At 38.6% G+C, this 21,402-nt stretch overlaps 1 protein-coding gene across 1 annotated transcript in view; it reads right to left on the bottom strand.

Moving 5' to 3' along the window:
* Positions 1–21,402, bottom strand: part of LOC144036185 (roundabout homolog 2-like) — an 86,786-nt gene that overhangs the window by 11,226 nt on the left and 54,158 nt on the right. Inside the window, exons 6-20 of the mRNA XM_077546602.1 lie at positions 21,069–21,205; positions 19,964–20,088; positions 18,068–18,239; positions 15,249–15,454; positions 12,494–12,575; positions 12,207–12,372; positions 11,558–11,724; positions 11,339–11,460; positions 9,942–10,173; positions 6,086–6,210; positions 5,807–5,978; positions 4,106–4,282; positions 3,120–3,146; positions 2,955–2,994; positions 155–282 (exon numbers count right to left, since the gene is read on the bottom strand). Coding sequence (XP_077402728.1) covers positions 155–282; positions 2,955–2,994; positions 3,120–3,146; positions 4,106–4,282; positions 5,807–5,978; positions 6,086–6,210; positions 9,942–10,173; positions 11,339–11,460; positions 11,558–11,724; positions 12,207–12,372; positions 12,494–12,575; positions 15,249–15,454; positions 18,068–18,239; positions 19,964–20,088; positions 21,069–21,205 — 2,078 coding nt within the window. The remainder of the gene's footprint in view (positions 1–154; positions 283–2,954; positions 2,995–3,119; positions 3,147–4,105; positions 4,283–5,806; positions 5,979–6,085; positions 6,211–9,941; positions 10,174–11,338; positions 11,461–11,557; positions 11,725–12,206; positions 12,373–12,493; positions 12,576–15,248; positions 15,455–18,067; positions 18,240–19,963; positions 20,089–21,068; positions 21,206–21,402) is intronic.

Below are 21,402 nucleotides of genomic sequence, written 5' to 3'. Positions count from 1 at the left end.
ACATTAGCAAAGTATAGCCCTCAAAGGCACTTTTAATTTCTCTGCGTGTTTGTTTTAATGTCAGGCCTTGTCACTGTGAATAACAAATGATGAACATCAAAACTGTCGGACCAGGCAATGCTAGCTGTGACTCCCGTCAGCCAGCCATGTTTACCTCCTCGGCCAAAGTTACTGCTGCCTTTCGGACTTCCCAATCCTCCGTTTGCTGGAAGGCTTGTGGAGGGCCACGAGTCCGCCAGCCATGGTAGTCCAGGGTCACCCGCTTTCAAAAGCCCTGGACGACTAAGGGATGGATATTCAGAGAGACGCAGAGAAGATAATTAAGATATTAGCACATTAGAGGCATACACTCTAAAAACAGTTGGGTTCAAATTAACCCAAATTGTGTATAAAAAAAGAAAGGAGCCGACGAAACTTTTTGGGGGCATTCAATTCACACAAAGACTTGGGTCAAAAAATTGGGTTGCTTTGTGGGTTATTAAATTAATTCAAGTGGGTCATTTAACACAAAAAGTTGGGTCAGTTCATTTTTGACCCAATTCAGTTGAGGTATTCAATTATTCCACTTTATTAAAAAAAAAATGGATCTCTTTATGTGTTATTAATTTAATCAGATTTTATTTTGGTTCTTTTTTTTTACCCACTTCAATTAGGGTTATTCTATTATTCCAAGTTGGGTCAAATGAATAACCTACAAATAACCCCCACAATTGCGGTGCTTCATGGGTTATTAACTTAATATGACCCAACTTTCTGGGCTAAATAACTGAAAAAGTTGGGTCAGTTCATTTTTTGAGCCCATTCAATTGGGTTATTCAATCGGGTATATGCCATGGAAGAGGCGAGAAATCCGACTTTATGGTTTTCACACATCAGCTCTGTTTCTTGTTTGCGACGTGTGGGCCGCGTCCCAATTCGTGCGATTCCGCCTTTGTTCCCCTCGGTTGCGCATTAGGGGTGGGGGGTGCAAGTGTCGGAACGCGGCCATGAGAGGCCGGAAACAAAACCCAGATGTCGGAAGTCCGTGGCATCTACCCCATTCACCTAAAAAGTTGGGCCCAATGAATAGCCCACAAAGCAACCCAAAAATTGGACTGCTTTGTGGTTTAATAATACAGTATATTGACCCAACTTTTTGGGTTAAATAACTCAAAATGTAAGGCCGGTTAATTTTTTACCCAATTCAAGTTGGATCAAATACATGAGCCATAAATAACATAAAACATTGGGTTGCTTTGTGGGTTATTAATTATATTTTATATTACTACATACAGTATAATATTTTATACTATATTTTTATTTTAGTATTTATTTATTAATTATATTTCATTATAATTTTGATTTATTTAGGTCAAAAAAATGGGTCGTTTTTTTTTGTTGTTTTGTTTTGTGTACCACTGTTTTTAGAGTATACTATAAAATAAATATCAGCAGGCATTTTAATAATATTGTTTTCCCTGCTGTGTTAGAAACAAATGGAAAAAGCTTGCGGTGAATATATTTTCTACCATTGAAAAGCCTGAAGCACAAACAAGAGTGAAAAAAAATGCAGGGCATAACGTGGCAGGTCTATATATCAGACTTCTGCCTCCCCTTAAACTCCACAAGCCAAAACTCTCCCAGGAGAAACCAGGCAGGCCTGAATACACACTTAATCCGCTTTATAGCCTTAGCACAACAAAAATTTACATTTTAAATTGAGAATCATGGACCGCCTCTGGCAGCGTAACTACGTGGCTGCCTCGTCTCCATGGCAACAGAGACAGAAAAAGACCATTAAGTGGCTCGGGAAATGCACCGTTTCTTTTGTTGTTGTGAAATACAGTTGTAATGTATATAAGTGTTGACTTTTGAAAAGAAAATGTGTGAGAACAGACCATTTGCATGTAGTATGACATCAAATAAAACACTTGCGTGCCTCACGTGTCCTGGTACCATGTTTACTTAATGCACACACTGAGTTTTCCACTGGGCCTGACTCGCCAAGCACCATGGGAATTGTTTACAGCTGACTTGGTGATAGCTCAAAGGTGTTTAACAAATGATATCAATAATTTCCATTGTAAAAGACACAAGTACATACATGCATTTGCATACATCAAAGAAGCACATGCAAGTATTATGTAGCAACGCATGTGAGTGTGTGTGTGTGTTTGTTAATCCATTGTGGTGTTTATTTTAGTCCATCATTTGCAACATTTGCCATGGCTAAGGAATGATCTGATTGTTTAGCAGGCACAGCCTGATTTGTGCTTTCTTATCTATTTTCTTTTCTGCTAAACTGATTTGCCTACTTTTTGGTGAATTGAAACGCTCATTATGAGACCTAATTTCAGATTTTTAGGAAGCACATAATTCTAATTAAGATTGGGATTGTGATTAAAACCCTTTCATTGTCCTTACTACGTTTTTGCAGCCCTCACTTGCAAGTCTGCATTAAATCCAACCAAAAATTAATACAACAACAATAAAGTACACTATTTGTGATCAATTGAAGATGTGGGTAACTTTCAATTTTTTCTTTATTTTTATTTTGAATGAGCCCTTACTCATTACATACAACCCTTTGCTTACGAGCCCCATTTTGAAAATCGTACAGGTTCGAGTGGAGAGTTCAGCACGCTGCTCTTTCAAACTTTTACGAACCGGAACAAAGTCAAATAGGTTGACGTTTTTTTAATTGCACATTCATCACCTCTCCCGTCCTCTCATGACCTCTCCATTCGTCCTTACAATAGCAGTGAAGAAGAACAGCAGCCTGCCTTCATTAATTAGTAGCAATCATAAGAAAAGGGTGATTGATGATCGGCAAGTATACACTACAATAGTGAAAATCATACACTGATGTGAGGAGGAAAGATTGGAAAGTCTAATCAAATTGTAATTCAGAACGCAAGAAATTATTTCGGTAGCCTGAAAGTTTTTATATTATAGAAAGTAAAAACAACTCTTACCTTCCATTTCTGATCAGACCTCTGTCTCTTTGGAATGTGACTAATATGAGAATAAAGAGGGGAAAAATACAAGTCAATTTGACATTAGCATACACAAAACTCTATTGCCGCCATTTTGAATTAAGGTAGGAAGCAAAATTTTTGATACACATCTTAAAAGCGTACCTGCTCGGGTAAAAGTGAAGGACTGAACTGCAATGACAAAATAAGAATAATCCATATTAGAAAGAGATCACAGATTCAAGTCATGCATAAATCTGACATATGAACAGTCAATATATTTACGAACATATTTACTGTAGCTATTGAGGAAATTCTGTGTTTCCAGGGCTGGACTGGCACAAATAATCAGCCCTGGAATTTTTGGTAAAATGGAGTAAAATAATAATTGAATAGCACCACATCAGCCCCAAAAGACACCGGCCCACCGGGCATCTACCCTGTATGCCAGATGGCCAGTCATGATTTATCACGTTTACTCTAAGATAAAGTATGACATCTCATTTCGATGAAGCAAACTATTTTAGTATGAAGTGGCCTTGTTGACGTGAGAATAATTGATTAATGTCATTTGGGAAAAATGCAATTGTTTATATAAAAGCATACATTTAGTGATTAGCATTACTAACTAGTATAGACACATTCATTACAATTCCTCAAAAACACCCCATTTTTAATTTATTTAGAGAAAAGGGATCAGAGATGCAGCATTAATCATGTAAATCCCTCTTAAACCCGTAAAACAAGTGACCGGAATACAAATTATAATAACGGCCCACAGCGCTCACCAAAAGGCTAAAAATATATATTTCATCCATAAATCTTGATGCGATTCACGTTAATGTGCAAACAACACTGTCAAGGGTCTGATAATGGGAGGTGATGTTAAATGACTTATCTCCCACGAATGTATGACAGCGCTGAAGCACGCTGCTGATGAAGCGTGGCACATTTGATGCACACCAATGCACAGTGGAGAAAAGTAAATACAGCCTATTTCCACCAGTGTTGAATATATTTATCTCAGTCCGCCTTTTAGCCAGCTCAAATGGAGTCAAATCTGTGATGACGTTAAAAGTCTCATTGGGACGAGAGACCAAATGAGCGTTGCGATTCTGTATTGATGCAGAACCATGTAAATGGATTTTTACCAGCATAGTTGCTGAGTCCTTTCCTCTTTTTTCTCCTCCAGTACAGCCAGGCACTGAAGCCCATGAGAACAATCCAACAGGCTCCGCCCAAACCGGCGATGAAGGCCGGCTGTTTCACCACATCCGAGATGCTATTGTTGCCCTCCGATCCCGTCATTACGTCCCTCTGCTCTGCACCTGGGGACCCCCAACGCACAATCACACGGAAAGGAGAAATATTTCAAAAATGTATTTTAAGCTTTTCTTCAGCCTGTGCCCTTTCTGACACCGATTAGTATGTTTGTTGAGCATTGTGATGAGCATATTGTGTTTGATGGCAGAATTGAATAAACAATCAATCAATAAATTAAAAAAAAACATAAATACATGGGTCAGCGTTACACAGAGGAGGTTTTCAACAAGATTGTTAGTTTCCAGATGTAGTAGTAAAATACATACATACACAAAATAATACATACTTACATAAATACATAAAACAATAATAATAATAATTTGCTTTATACTTTTTGTAGTGTATTATTATTATTATTATTATTATTATTATTATTATTAATATTATTATTATTATTATTATTATTATTATCATCATTATATTATTATTATTATTATTATTATTATTATTATTATTATTATTATTATTATTATTATTATTATTGCCCATATATGTGTAGTTTGGGTTTCAACTACATTTATCTTCTCATGTTGTTAAATTTGCTACATTATGATTACGTTTTGGGTTTTGTTTAACTTCAGATCACAAAGCACGTGGAGACAATGTTTGTGGAATGTGGGAAGACATCTGAGTAGCAGAAATGTTGATTTTTTAAATTGGATCTTATTGGATTTTGTAGTTGATCCTGACGAGGTACATGCGTGCATATCAATCACGTCACTAACCAAACTAACATCTAACGAAACAAAACAAAAAACCTTGGGGCCTTGGAAAAAAAAAACATCTAAAATAACTACATTCAGATAAATAACTAAAATAAACAGCATCAGTGCACCCAATATATAGGCAGAGTTAATCAATTCAGCAGTGCACTTATCAAGTTGAGCCTAAAAGACATGAGATTGACAGAGCAGCTCTGACAGAGTTTGATTTTCTGTTGCAGCTACTGTGCTGTGAAATTAGATTCACAGTCTCCGGCAGGAACCCCCAATCCTGACACACACACACATGCGCACGCGGGCACACAAACACACACACACACGTCATTAAGCCCCAGCCCACAGGCCTGTGTTTCCTTTGCCCTGTCTGTTAAGGCTGTTATTATTTATCAGTCAAAAGTCATAGATGAGGAGCATCTGTCCTGGGCTCCAATATTGACTCTGGGCTTATATACTCTCAGCATCCTTTTGCTATTTTATAAGAAGGGATAGGCTGATAAGATCCAGCAAGAAAAAATAAAAATCACTCTCGACTAACTTTGTTAGTGACTGCAGTCCATATATTGTAGTGGATTATTGATATGGCTAACAGTACTTGGCAGTGTTACCAAACACTACATGTAATGAACCATTATTGATTTTTCAGTATATGTCTACAGTGTAAAGAGCAATCTTCTTTCTGCAGGGTGCTAAATTGATAAATCATTTTCTCAGGCCCCAAACTGTGATGGACACCTTGGTCTCCCCATTATTAGGTCATTTTTATCCTGACTCCAGGTTTGCGTGTACGTGCGTGTGCGAGTGGATTACCCAAGATGATGATCTGGGGCGCGCTCTTGACCCCCACCCCTGCGTTGGTGCTTGCAGCTACCTCCACGTGGTACTGCACCCCAGCCTGCAGACCCCCGACAACCACCGAACGGATGGTCGCGTCCACAGACTTATTGACATGAAACTGGGTTTCGTTAGCCAAACACCAGATCTGACAAAGACAAACAGATTGACAGGATCCATTTGAAGGTTACACAGTATATTCAAATGTACAGTATGGGGGATGTTTTTGTCAAGCGCATGGGCCGATGAGTCTACCTTGTATTCCTGGATGATGCCGTTCTGTTGGTCAGAGGGTGGAGGGTCCCATGACACGCTGATGGAGGTGCTATTATTGCTTCCTACCGTCAACACGGTCACTTGCTGTGGGGGTGCACTTGGTGCTAATGGGTCACATAATGGAACAAAAGAAACATGAACATTAAATGGATTATATACAAAATTAAATGTGAATGCTCAGAGATGCTTTTTTTTCAATGCAAAATCTTAAAAAAAGAAAAAAAGAAAAATAAATTAAATGTAGACGGTAAACAATCCCAAGACTCCAAGCAAATGATTCACTGGAAAATAAATAGAAATGGTCATTGCGTGTTATCTTTTTAGCCATGCAATGCCTCGCAAGGAAAATTCAAATTAATTCTTACATGTAGTTTTACCTGGCCTGTTGACCCACATGGGCGGACTGGAGATATAATGAGATCGTGGGCAGCAGGGCTCCAACGCTATAATCTATGCAATTTACCACATTATCTTCTAAGAATGGACTACTAAACTGCTTGGGGCCCACAGTTTCCATTAAACCCTTTGTGTTGCTCCAAACTGTGTTAGGCAAAATGATTAGCTGAAACCCAATTAAAAAGATAGAAAATAATAATGCTATCTGTAGGCAAAGCATTGATATATGCACAACATTGCAGAGATGTGCAAAGTAGGTGGGCCATGATGTGATTGTATTGTCCGCCACCTGGTTGCACGGCAAAATGCTCATTGTGAGTTGACCATTTCAGACCATTCCATGTTTTGTAAAAGAGGAGCAAGAAGGTCACAAATGAGTCTAACATGAATAAATATTCACTAGGGCTGTTCAGGAATTGGTAGTGAGTAAAATGAGGATTTGAGTGGGCGTGGAAAAGTGAGTACCAAATCCAAACTTTGGAACTGAAAGAGGAATAAAATTATTTTGTCCTCCTTGCGTGTTCCAAAAATGAAGATAGATTTAATGTAAGAAAAATACACCTTTGCAAAAATGATTTTTAATCAGTCAGAGATCTCTGGACAGATAACAGCCTCTAATTCATCAATTAAACAGGTGGGATTCAGAGCGTCAAATGTAGCTCTTCTGCCTGTAGAATCGCTTCTTATAGTTAAAAGACCTCCTCTCTTTCATTTGTAGACAAAACATACTCTCTGGTACTTTTCCGTGAGCAGATGGCGAAAACAGAGCCAGGGGTGCATGTTCAAAACAGATTCTGTTCTCAAGGACCAAATGTGTTTTCGCACAAAACGCTAAGAAGGAACTTTTTTAGACTAAATAGTATGTCCCAGCTTAAGGTCAAATTATACCGAAATCAACACCATCTGCTCTGCACAGGACACAAAACATTTCGACAAGGTTAATATAAAGAATTAAAATGTTAATAGTGTGTAACAATGGTTGATATATGAAATGGAGTATTAAAAATGTTATAATATCTATCAGAACTCGGATGTTTTAAAGTAAAAGTTAAATATTTTTAACAACTGTACTTTCCATTTCAATAGATGATGCTGAACCATTTAATCAAAATGTATTTTTCATCATTTGGACTTTGACGTGTTTTGTTCTCCCGGAAAAGCGCAAGATGCAAATCAATTCGAGTGCTACTTGCTGAAGTTAATGTGAATGGCTAGATGGGTTTTTTTTGGTCTGAGTCTGTGCTTGCAAATAAATACACAGCTGATACTTCAATCTAAACGATGCATGGCACAGTGCATCCCAATCAAATGGTACCCATTGTGCCACTAGAACCAAATGTGCTAAAGCTGCTTAATTTGCTGCTTTGCAGGCTGCAATCTGGTAAACATAACTTGCTGCACTAATGAGCCCATCACGTAAGCTACTTGAGACATGAATTAGCAAACGCCCCCGCCCCCACATGTGGCATTTGTGATGTTAATGGGGAGTATCACAATTGTCTCCCTTCCTTACTGCCAACATCAGCCACATGGCAGTAATATATTCAAATTTTAACTTTGGATTTTGAGTTGGATACCTGACCATGTGCTTGCTCTGTTAGTCCTCAGAGCCCCCCCTGCAAGGTTCCACAAATGCAGTGTCCTTTTGAATATCTGCCTGTGGCAGATAATAAATGTTTTCTTAACATTTCTGCTGTGCAATCCATTTCTGGCTGTAGATTAACGGACATTTTTTTCTGTCTCCTAATACCCTTTTTCCAGGATCCCAAGGAACTAAAATTGCTACATCAGTTGGAAAAATCCTCCAGTAATCCCGTGTGGCCATTTTAATTGGGCTCCAGTGAGGTAAGTTTCTCTCTCCCTCTCTCTTTTCTTTTTTTTTTTTTGCAGACACGCGTGTTCAAAATCCCAGATTGGCTGTCTCTCATGTGTTGCCATGAAACAGAAATTCTGCAAGTTGGAGATTTCTTTCACATTAGCGGCCTTATCTTGACGAGCTCTCGGTGCGAGCTGGACCCCCGCCCGGTTGGGCTGATGCTGCACCTGGCCAGGTTGCAATTACATTCGGAGATACACCGCCTATCGTCACACCCAGCAGAAAGCCAGCCTGTAGATCTGTTGCCAGATTTGTCCCCTGGAAATAACACCGCTTTTTATTTGATCAAGCATTAACTGCCGGAAATAATTTTGGGGCAAAACAAATGTGACGGAAAGCACCTTCCGGGGTATTTCTCCTAATAGCCTGTCTAGAGCCAGCTCAGTTATCGAATATGCTGATCTTTTTACATGGGGAAACGTTTTGATTGGATTCTTGCCTAAGGATTGTCAGCTATCATTTTCCAGCATCAAGTCACCATTAATCTTAACAACCTGAGCTAAATCTCTTTGCTGATTAAGAGGAGTGTGATATGGCGAAAGACTCATGGAGCTTGTGGGACGACCTTGGGCCTGGATTGAAAAAAAAAAACAAAAAAACTAAAAGTTGAATATATGTGTTTGTGTGTGTGTTAGTGAAGAGCGGGTCATGTCTAGTATTGGTTTGTGGCAGACATATGTCAGCAGGGGTCCAAAAAGAAGCAACTACAATTTTGAGCCAATATCAAAGGCTGCAGTTTAAGCCCCCCACCTCAAATGCCCACCCATCCCCCTCGTCTGCCAAACCACAGAGGTCTGTGCTTGTCACGGAACCCTGACTGTGCTGCCCTGTTTTAACACACTGTGTACAATATCCACGTGGATCCGTGGGTGGCTGTGCTTCAGATACCATTATCTATTACCACCTTAATTTAGAACCATTTAAACAAAAATCTTTTCCCATGCGTGAACATAATGAACACTACATTATTCCTGCTAAATTAAGTACAAAGAGAATGTGCTATTATCAAAATTATTTATGAAGAGGAAAATGAAAATATTTGTCCTCTTTGCGTGTTCCAAAACTTGAAGACAGATTTAATGTAAGAAAAAACACCTTTGCAAAAATGAATTTAATCTAACAGAGATCTCTGGACATCGTGACATGCTCCGAACATCACATAACAGGTGGAACTTCAGAGTGCCGAATGGGTCTCTTCCGCGTGTAAAATGGCTTCTTATAGTTAAAACCGACCGCCTCTCTTTCATTTGTAGACAAAACATACTCTCTGGGTACTTTTCCATGAGCGATGGCGAAAACAGAGTCAAGTGTGGGCGTATGTTCGAGACAGATTCTTTTCAAGGACTAAATGTGTTTTCGCACAAAACGCTGAGAAGGATTTTTTTAGACTAAATAATATGTCCCAGCTTAAGGTCAAATTATACCGAGATCAACACCACCTGCTATCCACGTCCACAAAACATTTCGACAAGGTTAATATAAAGAATTGAAATGTTAACAATGTATAACAATGGTTAATAAATGAAATGAAGTATTAAAAATGTTATAATATCTAACATTTACCTTCTTCCATAGTCCGTGCTGTCATGGATTCACTGTCTGCTCCCTGGAACTCATTAAAGTACGGCCGCACTTTAATCTCATAGACAATTCCTTTCTTCAGGCCCAAAAGAGTCATGTCCCTCTGTGAGGAGACTTTTAAATCCTGGATCTGCCATGGTCCTGGAGAGGGCAGCCCTGATGTCTGCCGGTACAGAACTCGGTAGCCTTGAATAAATCGGGATGGATTGTCCACCTGGGCGGAGAGAATAGTCCATAAATGAGATGGAGGGAAAAAAAAAAAAAAAAAAAAAAACAAAAACAGAAAAAAAAAGAGATGGAGTCATACAAACGGTTCAGGTTTCAGGTTTTTAATTAGAATTCAGTTTGTGCCCTCGTTGCACCTGCTTCATTACATTTTAATTAGGATTCAAGAAGCGATTGTTGTAGGGAATTTGAAAAATGGTGAAAAATAACTGATTCGATCCATAACGGCTCATATTATTTTTCTTTTAATTGGCGGAGGCAGAGTAAAGAAAAGTAACTGGGTATAATCAATTAGTCATACTTTACAGTACTGTTTTGCTACAGGGGCTTTCAAACAATGCTTATGTGTTATTGTGGTACAAGCATCACTATCGAATTTTTTTCTTCTTGAATGAACTTTGTAAAATGCTTGCTAAGTTTATTTTGAGAACCGGTGATCCAAATGGAACATGTTTTGGGAATTTCTCGCTTTGTATTTGTTTGTCTGTTTTTAGAGCTCCTGTCAAACTCAAGGTCTAGGGGCCCGATCTGGCCCGCCAAATTATTTTGTGTGGTCCGCAAAGGCAAATAATGTGTGATGATTTTATGTTTCTTGCTAAATAGAAAATTTTGACAATGTTGAGATTTGGCAAGCATTTTTCTTACCATTCAGTTGAACACACAATTTTTACCGGCTTTTGATTTCAAAACTAGTTATTTATCTATTTCTTGTGTATGTAAAAAATTGAGGTGATCATACATTTGCTGTGAATTTACAGTCATAATGGCCCTCATAGGGAAACCAAATTACAATGTGGCCCATGACAAAAATGAATTTGACACTTCCGTGAAGGAAACAGTATCCTTTTTTTTTTGGAGAGCTCAGTATTGTTCATTCTGTAATTTTACCGATTTGACATGTCATCATCATTGCTCTCTTTTTATGAATTTTTTTATTTTTATTTTTTATTTTTTTATTTTGTATGTGGGTGAGTATGTGTATGTGAGTGTGTGTGTATTCATTAGTTCGCCTAAAACCTATTAAAAAATCCCATACCATTCACCTAAACCAAACACTTCCAGCCAGAGTCGTGAGGTCGTCAGGAGACCCGAGGAAGGACCAAAGAAAAGAAAGGAAAGTGAAATCCACTAACTAACTAACTCTGAGTACTTACAGTCCATGTGACTTGCACCGAAGTGGAGCTGAGAACTACGGGGTTATGCATGCTGACCACCACGTCCCCTAACTCCTTTTGCACATGACGATGGTCCACTCCCTGTGCAGTGGGACTAATGTCTAAAAGAACAAGATAAGAGCAAGCAATTTAAATTAAACTGTAATGTTTATCTCAAAGAGTTTGAGATAAATCTTATCGAATTTTCTTTCTTGGTACCTTGTGTCCGCACAGGCTCAGACATGGGGCTCGGATCTCCTAGCCCTTGAACACTGACTGCCCTGATAATAAACAGGTAGACAGTATTCGGTCGTAGGTCAGTGACGGTGAACTCTGTGGTCCTCACATGGTCTGCCACAGTCTGCCAGCTGTTACTTACGGACTGACTGTTTGAAAAGGCAAGAATATTTTTGCATGAGCTGCAGACACTCTTTTTTGTTCGTATACTAGACAGAAGATTGAAGCGGACACCAAAGGGTAGGTAAACTAAACAAAAATAATGGTGGGGGGAAAAAAAGATCCTGTCAAATAAAAAGACTGAAATCGACAAAGATATTTCCTTTCCTCATCACAGGGCAAACTCTGCAATGAAGATGAAACAGCTTTGCAATCTTGTTGTCAGGAATTCAACTAAATAAATACATAAAAAAAATACTCGTCACGTACTGATTAAAGTGATCCTTAAATGCCAAACAATTACCGTTCAAAGAGAAGTAAATATCACTTTTGTTGAATACTTACTGTAAAATGTTTGGCTACTTGGAATACTATTTAGTTTGCTTTTGAAAAAACACCCCCAACTCCCTCCCATCTGCTTTTTTTTTTGGGGTCACTAAACATGGCTCAAGGCCATGGGTCACAGACGTACCCAAAGGCCTCAATGACATAGGAGGACACTGGGGAGCCAGCCTCTGGCCCCGGTTCCCATGACAACGAAATGCTGCTCTTGGTGACATCAGTGACCTCTGGCTTGGAGGGCGGCCCCGGTAGGGCTGTCAGGTTGTTGGACAGGAAGTCAATGGGGTCAGTTGAATCTGACAAAGAAATAAAAAAAATATATATATAATATGAATACCACAGTAAAGAACGATATGCAAATGAAGCAAAGTTACATGGCAACTCTTTTACACGAGTTGAACGTTTACTGTTGCATACCTGTAATATCCAAGTAGGCGCTCCATGATGTTTCTCCACTGGAGCTGGTTGCTACACATGTGTACAAGCCAGTATCAGACAGCTGAAAAGGAAATAGAATTGCAAGTCTAACAAACAGTAGGAAACAAGAAAATATTAACATTATATATACTGTCTATATCACCACAATTTCCACCCCATAATGGTGCAAACACCCAATTATGCCTGAGCAAAAAATACCACAAGAAAGAAAACTTCACCCATGTACACAATTAGACTGCGCTTTGTGGTAGACTCGCGCTGAGCACGAAAACAGGGCCCTCTAAATATACATACGACATGCTGAGATGCGTGGAGAATACATTTATGTTTCTGGTACTACATTTGTGTAATACAGTGGTTCTTAACCTTGTTCAAGGTTTTGAACCTGACCAGTTTCATGCACTTCTTTATTCAAAACTATACTGTATATATTTTTTTGTTTTCAAATTTAAGACAGGCACTGTATAGGGTTTAGATACAATGAATACAGCATAGGCCCTAGAATTGAACCCTGTGGAACACCATATGTGCTATTACACATATGAATTCCTATAGCACATATTTGTCCGACCATTACATAAATAAGGAAATATCACGACGTACCATCACAACAGCCAAAAGTCGATTACTGAGCGCACCAAATCTCCTGCAGCACAGATGGGCCAAGCAAAATAGCGTGATCACCTGCAGCCAATGATAGCCAAAGCAGGGTGTATCATCACAAATCATTTGAGTCGGGTGTATGTCCTGACCTCCGCCGAATCCCTGAGACGGACTCACCAAACCCCCTTGGGTTTGATTGAACCCAGGTTAAGAACCACTGGTCGTTTTTAATGATATTTTCTATTTAAAAAAAATACAAAAATAAAATATGGGTGGCAATGACCTTTGTGGTAGAGGTAACAATTTCGAGCAATATTAGATGTACAGCAGTGAACATGTCTCAGTATTCTTTGCCCTTTGAGACTGCAAAAAGCATAGCTTTCAGTCGTTTTCAGTCGGTGTGTGAGCGTGAATCCAATCGTCTTTGCAACTGTGATCCCAGATGGTTGCTACAAGCTCTTGCGTCAGTTTGGGCTTTTGAAGGAGGGTTGCAGCTAGTAGTACAGTAAAAATGCATTAACCTTCCCTGGCCTGCATTTGGCTCGATACAAGCTTGAGAGTGGATGAGCGAAAACCTTAAAGCCGCCCAATGGAAAAAAAAAAAAAGAAGCACCCAGTAAAAGCTGACATTAATTTCCTTAATTGATTTCCTCCAATAATAGTCGTCCTCCATTCCCAGAACCATCAACATTATCATCAGGAGTGCTGACACAGGGAATACTGAAGCAGTGATATGATCTTGTTCATATTGGCAAAGCCTCTGGGACCGCAGGCAGTTGGGCTCACTCTCAAGAGATAGTGGAGGTGAGTGACATAGGCGGAGCTCTTTGACACAGACACAGGACCCTGCATATTTAAGTCCCTCCATTATATTAGCACCATCTGACTACCTTGAACAGTCCCCGTCCTCGAGCCCTTGAATCAGACTGCACAAATTCCAACCTTATGGCGGCATTTTTACAACGTACACGTTTATACGCTCTATTTAAATGACACCATTGTTCATCTTTATTTCCCACAGCCTCATCTGTCATTACACGTAGTCTACAAATTACAACTGAAAACATGATAAGCAAACACGGACAATATAGCAACCGTGTTACAAAACGACTTTAGTGTAGTGATTCTTTTCCCTTATTGGATTCTACACTTTTGATAATTTGAATAATTATTTCATATTTCATCAGTGATGAATCAAAATTACTTTTTGTGATTGAGCCCAAATTGACATGATTTTGTCGAATGGACAACCTGTCGTTGATGGATGCCCACCTTTTCAGCAAAGTGTCCTCTTTTACGGCAAGTACTTTATGACGCAAAGCCTAAATACACGGACTGAGAAAGACCGTCCCGCTTCGACGGACGAAAACCTGCTTCAGTTGGTGCTCAGTCCGTGCATTTTAATGAGGGCGACGGAGGGACGGAAATGCCCACCTCTGGTTATTGATTTCAGTCCCTGAGCTGTATCAGGTTGAAATTATTTTGAGCGAGACTTGCAATATCAGCAAATATTGTGTGCAGTGCAAGATAGATGTGACCGTGCTGTCATGCGGAAACTTCACTTGATTACTTTTGATTTCATCAGAATTATGCATCCCGTAATGTGCATGTAAATACATCTAGAAAATATTGAATTTATAAAGTTGGGAACTATTTTGTTTTGTGATGAAGAGATTCATTAGGAAACTTTCCCCTCAAAATTAATATTTCATACCTTATTGAGGCAATAAAATTTGATTTTTACAGACACAGATACAGTAAATGTGTGTTGAGAAAATAAGTGATTTCTAAAGCTTTGTAAATATAATGTAAATATTGTCATCTTTTAATTGTATCACTAAATTAAGAGTGAATCCAATAAGAATTTAAAAACAATTCAGAAACACAGTTCCGTGTACCTATAAATTAAATAAATAGTCCAATTATTAGAAACAGCTTGCAGCATGATCCAGAATATTTTTTATGCCACAACCACAACAACAAACATACTGTTAAATGAATTCTTCTGACCTTGTCAATCAAAACAGAACATTATTGACTTTGTAAAGGCAGGTTGTGGGTGTTCTGTGTACGATAACTCAAAGTTGTAGAAATGCAAATAATGAGGTCAAAATGATTCACCGCAACTCACCTTGGCACTCTGTATTTGAAGGCTGCCATGTTCCAGCAGGGAAAACCGCGTGTCTTTTCCAAGCAGACCGATCCCGTTCTTTCGCCAGGTAATTGTGGGCTGCGGGTCCCCAGACGCCTGACACCTGAGAATTGTCACACTCCCTATTGCCTGTGTTTGGTTGTAGGGGCCCTGACGTATGATTGGCGGTGGGCGGTCCTTCAGGGCTGAGGATAATCATGAAGAAAACATGTTATCATAATTGAAACCTTTCTCGAACTATAATTTGGATGGCACAGTCTTGGCATCAGGTGGTGACTTGCTATTGTCTAAAATGACAAAATCTTGCCTTTTTTTGCCAGAAATAACATGAACTTATCTGAGGGTGCTAATTAGTGATTGCAATAATTGCCGTTCCAATATGTTAAAACTCAATCTGATGGATTTGTTTGAAGAGGAAGCGACTGTTTAGAGCCTTTTCCAGAATGGAGCGCTCATGGCACTGCATCACACCTTTCACTTTTAATTACTAGGTGAGGATTAATGATGCTTAACCCGTGGTGTTAATTACCGTACCTTCTTTATAACGCCTTTCAACACACCCATGCCTGTTGGTTGTAGCCTACAATGACTCTCCCCCCTCCCGGCCCTTTTTCTCCGATCCACCACAACAAATTAAACTCTTAAATTAGCATGCCAAGGAGGACAACAATGCATCTCTTTAAAAGCTTTTTAAAGTATGTTATATCATCCGGAAAACAGCTTCTGCACTCTGCAACAGTAATTTCTGAAGTGTTGGCTCTCTCAAGGCCTTGTAACAACTCCCCGGCTTCCAATTTTCTTATTGCTGCTTCAACTGTTATCAGGTCTATATTCACAAGTGTTTACAACAGGTTCCCTTTGCTTGTTTTTTTTTAAACATAATGTCTGGAAAAAAAATAGTTAAAAGCAGAACAGCAGTACAAGCACACCCCGATATGGCACTATTTAAAACGATAAGTATATATTTGGCAATATTGAAAAAGGATAATATAATTCAATGCTCCACCGATCCGTCACATATGACTACAATTGATTAACTCCTCTATTCAAGCAGACTTTCTAATCAATACATGTGTTACTGCTTAACTCTGCATTTGAATGAACATTATGAGGGATTAAAAATGATAATTAAATTGAAACACAGAGGGACAATCACATTACTTGTAGTAACAACTCGCACACATGTTGAATGACAGTAATTGCTCAATGATTTTGTTGATTTTGTTTACAGCACGAAGTATGGAGTGTGACGCCTTACCCTTTAAATCTGCGAACGTACACAAAGCTAATGCGAGGGAGTGGTAATTTTGCAAGCTGACTACGTTGGGGGTGTGTTTATGTGCGCTGTATGTACTTGAAAAAAACTAAAACGTTTTTTTTTCTTTAATAAACTGCTCAAATGTACTCAAGCTCTCCTTGTAAAATTTACTTAGAATTTCTGTAAGGTTCTTTTTTCAAAGTAAATATTGCTTCTTCTTTTTTATTTATTATTTTTTATTTTTTTTTTTACAGTGTAGCATTTTGCCTCTTTCTATGTTACAACTGGCCTTAACCCGTGAGCAGTATTTTATTTTGAAATGGCTTGGTCAGAACCAACAAAAAGCCCAAAAATGGTCACAATAACGCCGAGGGGTTAAATAAAACATCTTAACACAAAACATGACTCCAAGTAAAGTAATGCAGGAGCTGATTTGTGACACTAATTGAACTTAAACAAATACACTCATATACTGTCGCAAGGTGATAAATGCTAAATTTGAGTTTACATGAGACATATGATCGCTGCCAACAAAGGTTATGAAATATAATGATCTTGAATTGGCTTTGAAATGAGCTCAGCATGTAATTTGACGGTGTCTGCTATTTGATCAATGTTAGGTTAATAAGACCGATCTCGGTGCATGTATTTGGAGAAAATGTACTATTTTTGAAGCCTACAGTATGTATAAACTGTATTGTCTATAAAAAATAAAATCCAATGTGATGACATCCATACGGTACTATTTGCATATATCTTAGCTAAAGTGCCTCATTGGAATTTTTTTTAGACTGAGGACTGATTTCCTAAACTCCATTTGACATCACCCATATGCTATGTTTATCTACATTGAAATCACTGCTTGCTTCATCCTGTCTCTCTCCAAATGGAGATACAAATGTGGAGAAGGACATCAGCGGCACCGAGAAGGGAACAGCTTAGCACTTAACGCTGACATTAAAGATTTGTCTCAAAAGTCTCAATGTGTCCGTTCCATCAAGGAGAGTTTTATTTTATGTCTTTTCAGACCACTTACATTCATCAGCGGCAGAGGGTTGTAAAAATAATAATTGCTGGTGACTGCTTGGCATTTGCAGCACGAAAATGGAGGCTTGCAAATAAAAATGTGGGCAGCCTGAAATAATCAATTATACAAACAGGCCTTCAAGTTGATCTGTTTATGTATTTTATGTGATTTTAAAGCTCAATTTGCATCAATATGAAAAAATGCAACCATAAATTATTGAAAGTCTAACTATAATGCATTTTATTGCATGGCATTGCTAAAACACAATGTTAAGGGACTAAGCAAATAGACATAAGCATTGCTGACTGGTGGGATGGTTCTGTGTTGTGTTGCTTGTAAAAAAATAAATAAAAATAAGTAATGGAAGAAATCATAAAATAAATAAATTATTTAAAACAGACAATGTATTGTTTGGGGAAATGCAAAATGCCAACGCTTTGTTGTGTTTATTGTGTTGATTAACTTTGATGTGTTGGATGAAGTGGGTGTGCATGCTTTGGTCGCCTTACTTACCGTCTGCCACCTCCAGCTGGGCTTTGGCCAAGATGCTGCCTGCTACAGTGAGGGCCTGGCAGATATAATAGCCTGCGTCTGAACGCTGCACTGATGAAATGGTCAACTCTCCGTTCACTGACACAGAAGCGCGACTGTCGCCCTGCGTTGGCTGGCTGGGAAACAGAAGATCCTACAGGGGGGTGAAAATGGAAAATAAAACTCTTAAATGAAGGCACACGTTGGTTTTGGATCTGTGAAATTTGCCTATTGTTATACGAAAAAAAAAAATCACAATACTTTCAGGACTAGAATGACAAATCCACGTTTGCGGTTCACATTCAAAATATTGTTTGGAAACAGTCATACAGCCTTTCTTACAATGAATGTGTAGACATTTTATAAAAAGTAATTTCATTTGTTTGTATTTCAAGGTCTAAATTGGGCAAACTTTGTGAATATAAAGGTAAAAATATGCACATTTTAGTTCTTAACCTTCCATACAATTTTCGTACACTTTTAAAAGTCCTACTTTTTTGCATGGTTCCCCCCACTATAATATTTAAGACCATCAAACAAATGTAAATATCAGACAATGATAACCCTCGTAAATATAAAACGGTTTTAAAATGGAGATTTTATACAGAAGCATGTAGCTGCCAATTTAAACATTTATGACTGTCGTGTACGTTCGAATTTACAAGTATGTTCAAACGTATTTGTGAATATATTCAAATGTACTCGCAAATACGTTTTGACAAACTCACGAGTATGTTCGAACCTACTTGTAGACTAAATGCCACAAATTATTACTTGCGCATGCACATTTGAAACAAAAAACACTTTTTTTTTTTAGCATTTATAGCCAGTAGGTTCAACATTTGTTTCCCATAATGCAACAGAGTATTGACTTGTGCATGTGTGTGAGTCATATCCCGTGGCATTATGGGAAAATATGCTGTTTGTAGCGTTTAGCCGACAAGTGCATTCTAACGTACTCACGTACAAACGTGTTTGCGAGTAAATTTGAACATTGGCAGTTCCGTAATTTTATTTATTAGAGGGGGGAAAAAAATTTCAAAGGTACCTGGCCCTGTGTGCAAAAAAAAAAATTCAGACTTAAATATGGGTAATCAAATATTTTGGGAAAGCTGAGTTCATTTTCACTGACCACAACTAAGCCCGATTATCTCCAGAAAATTATTACTATTCATTTAAGAAGACACTTAGAACCTAAGTGACAAATGAATTCATGTCCTTATGACATCATTCATTATTATTGTTCTAATTGATCCATGTCCAATAAACTTGTAAAATAAAGTACCCAATTTGATTTTTAAAGCCAGCACATGACGGAAAAAACCTCATTGATCAAACACTTGTGAATTTCTGGCAATGTGCTGTTTTTTGTTCATTGTGGAAAGGCGAATTTTAACATTAAAATTTTAAGGCTATTCAATAAGTCATTAAATGTCAAGTTGAAAGGGATTCTCAAGAATTCATATTCCCCAAAAAATATGCACCAATAAGCTAAACGTCTCTCTTCTGACAGAACTTGTCCCCCACCATGTTTATGCTGCACTTAACGAGAGTTGAGGCATCAGCTTTGTCCGTTTCTGCACCCCAAGCAGACAAGCTGGCAGGAAAGGACATTAGCCTGCTTTCATTACTTCTAATGACTTTAATGCGAGCCGGCTGGTCAGAACAGCATCAACTGATGATGAATGACCACTTCATTATCTGCGTGAGCCACACACAATGTCACCCTGGTTTGATCAGTTTAGCTTTTTTTTTTTTTTTTTTTTTAATACAGCATCTATCCTAATGCAATATTGATGTCTTTCATGACATGAAACAATATATCTCTCAACATGAGTCCTTATGCACATTATAGAAAACAGTTTGCCAAAATCTCACCTGGCTGCCATCGCGTTGCCAGAACACAGTGGGTTGAGGTTTGCCTCTGGTCTCACAGGGGAAGGTCGCCGTTCGTCCTTGAGCCACAATCTGGTCACGGGGTCGCACCACAAACTGGGGCGCCTCTGAATATTACAGTAGCATGCAGTACAGTAGCTTATTTGCAGTCAAGTTGCTCATGCATAAGGGCCATCTATCAGAACATGAAATACGATAAGGGCGCCTCATCAACGTCAAAATGTTGACGAGACCTAAAGTGACGCGGTACATCCGTGGATTCTCAGTGACTCCTAATAGGGAAAGTCCATGATTGAGAGACAATGCAGATGTGCCAGTTAAATATCATTCTAATGAATGTTTGTGGATCCTCACAGCAGAGTGCTCAAAGCGTGACTTAAAAAAAAGAAAAAAGAAGGCAAAAACACATGCAGAATGGGATCAGCTGTTACTTACCAACAGGGCGAACTGGTGACAACAATGGTGTGAGTGAGATTAAGTCACAACACAGAGAGAACGAAAGCAGAGAAGTAGAGGGAAAGAAAGCAAAATAATGAAAATCAGAAATGAATGAGATGGCGTTGGGTTTCCATCCATGATGTTTGGAGGACAGATGGCTCTCAATCACCACATTAGGTAAAAGGACGAGAACCAATGCCTTGAACTAATTCCTATACATCACTGCACATTTAGGGGCACGGTGGCTTGTCACTGGACTGACACCCTAAAATATGCTAATTACTTTACTTTTTACCCTTACATTTTTTGGCATCATGTAACACATTCACACAGACATTCACAAATCTCTATGTGGAAATGTAGCGATGGTTGTAATTATGTTGAATACATTAATAAAAATATATTAACTAATTATCTACCAGGCTACACTCATTTCCCTCTCAGTAAAGACAACAAACTAAAACGTTGTGTGAGAAATGTAAAGCAATCAAGTGCATTGTTCCGTTATGTGGAAAGAAAGCTTGAGGCTAGGCTCAACCTTTCAGCAGGGGGGCAATAACGCTGGTAAAATGTGCAATAAAGAAGTGATTGTTCTGTGAGTTGGGATTTACAATAAAATACGGCGGCGAGGAGACCACAAGCTACCCACCTCTAATAGTCAGGTAAGCCGAGGCCTCCACTTTGCCCACACGGTTTTCGGCTAGGCAGGTGAAGGTTCCCTGATCGCTCACTGTGGCTTTCTTTATCCTCAGCAAAAGGTCCTCTTTTTCATATCTGATGTCATACCTGGTAACAGTGAGTGATAACACTGTGACGCTTCAATTTTGAAAAAAATAACCCCTAGGCGTTATTGTGACCATTTTTGGGCTTTTTGTTGGTTCTGACCAAGCCATTTCAAAATAAAATACTGCCCACGGGTTTTAAAATGACATCTACTGTAAGTAGTATAAATACTGTACAGTTTCTAGAGTGAAACAAAAACT

Source organism: Vanacampus margaritifer, chromosome 16 (genome assembly GCF_051991255.1).
Source record: "Vanacampus margaritifer isolate UIUO_Vmar chromosome 16, RoL_Vmar_1.0, whole genome shotgun sequence".
NCBI classification, from domain to species: domain Eukaryota; kingdom Metazoa; phylum Chordata; class Actinopteri; order Syngnathiformes; family Syngnathidae; genus Vanacampus; species Vanacampus margaritifer.
The sequence above is the reverse complement of the archived record's forward strand: the minus strand, read 5'-3'. Positions and strand labels throughout refer to the sequence as shown.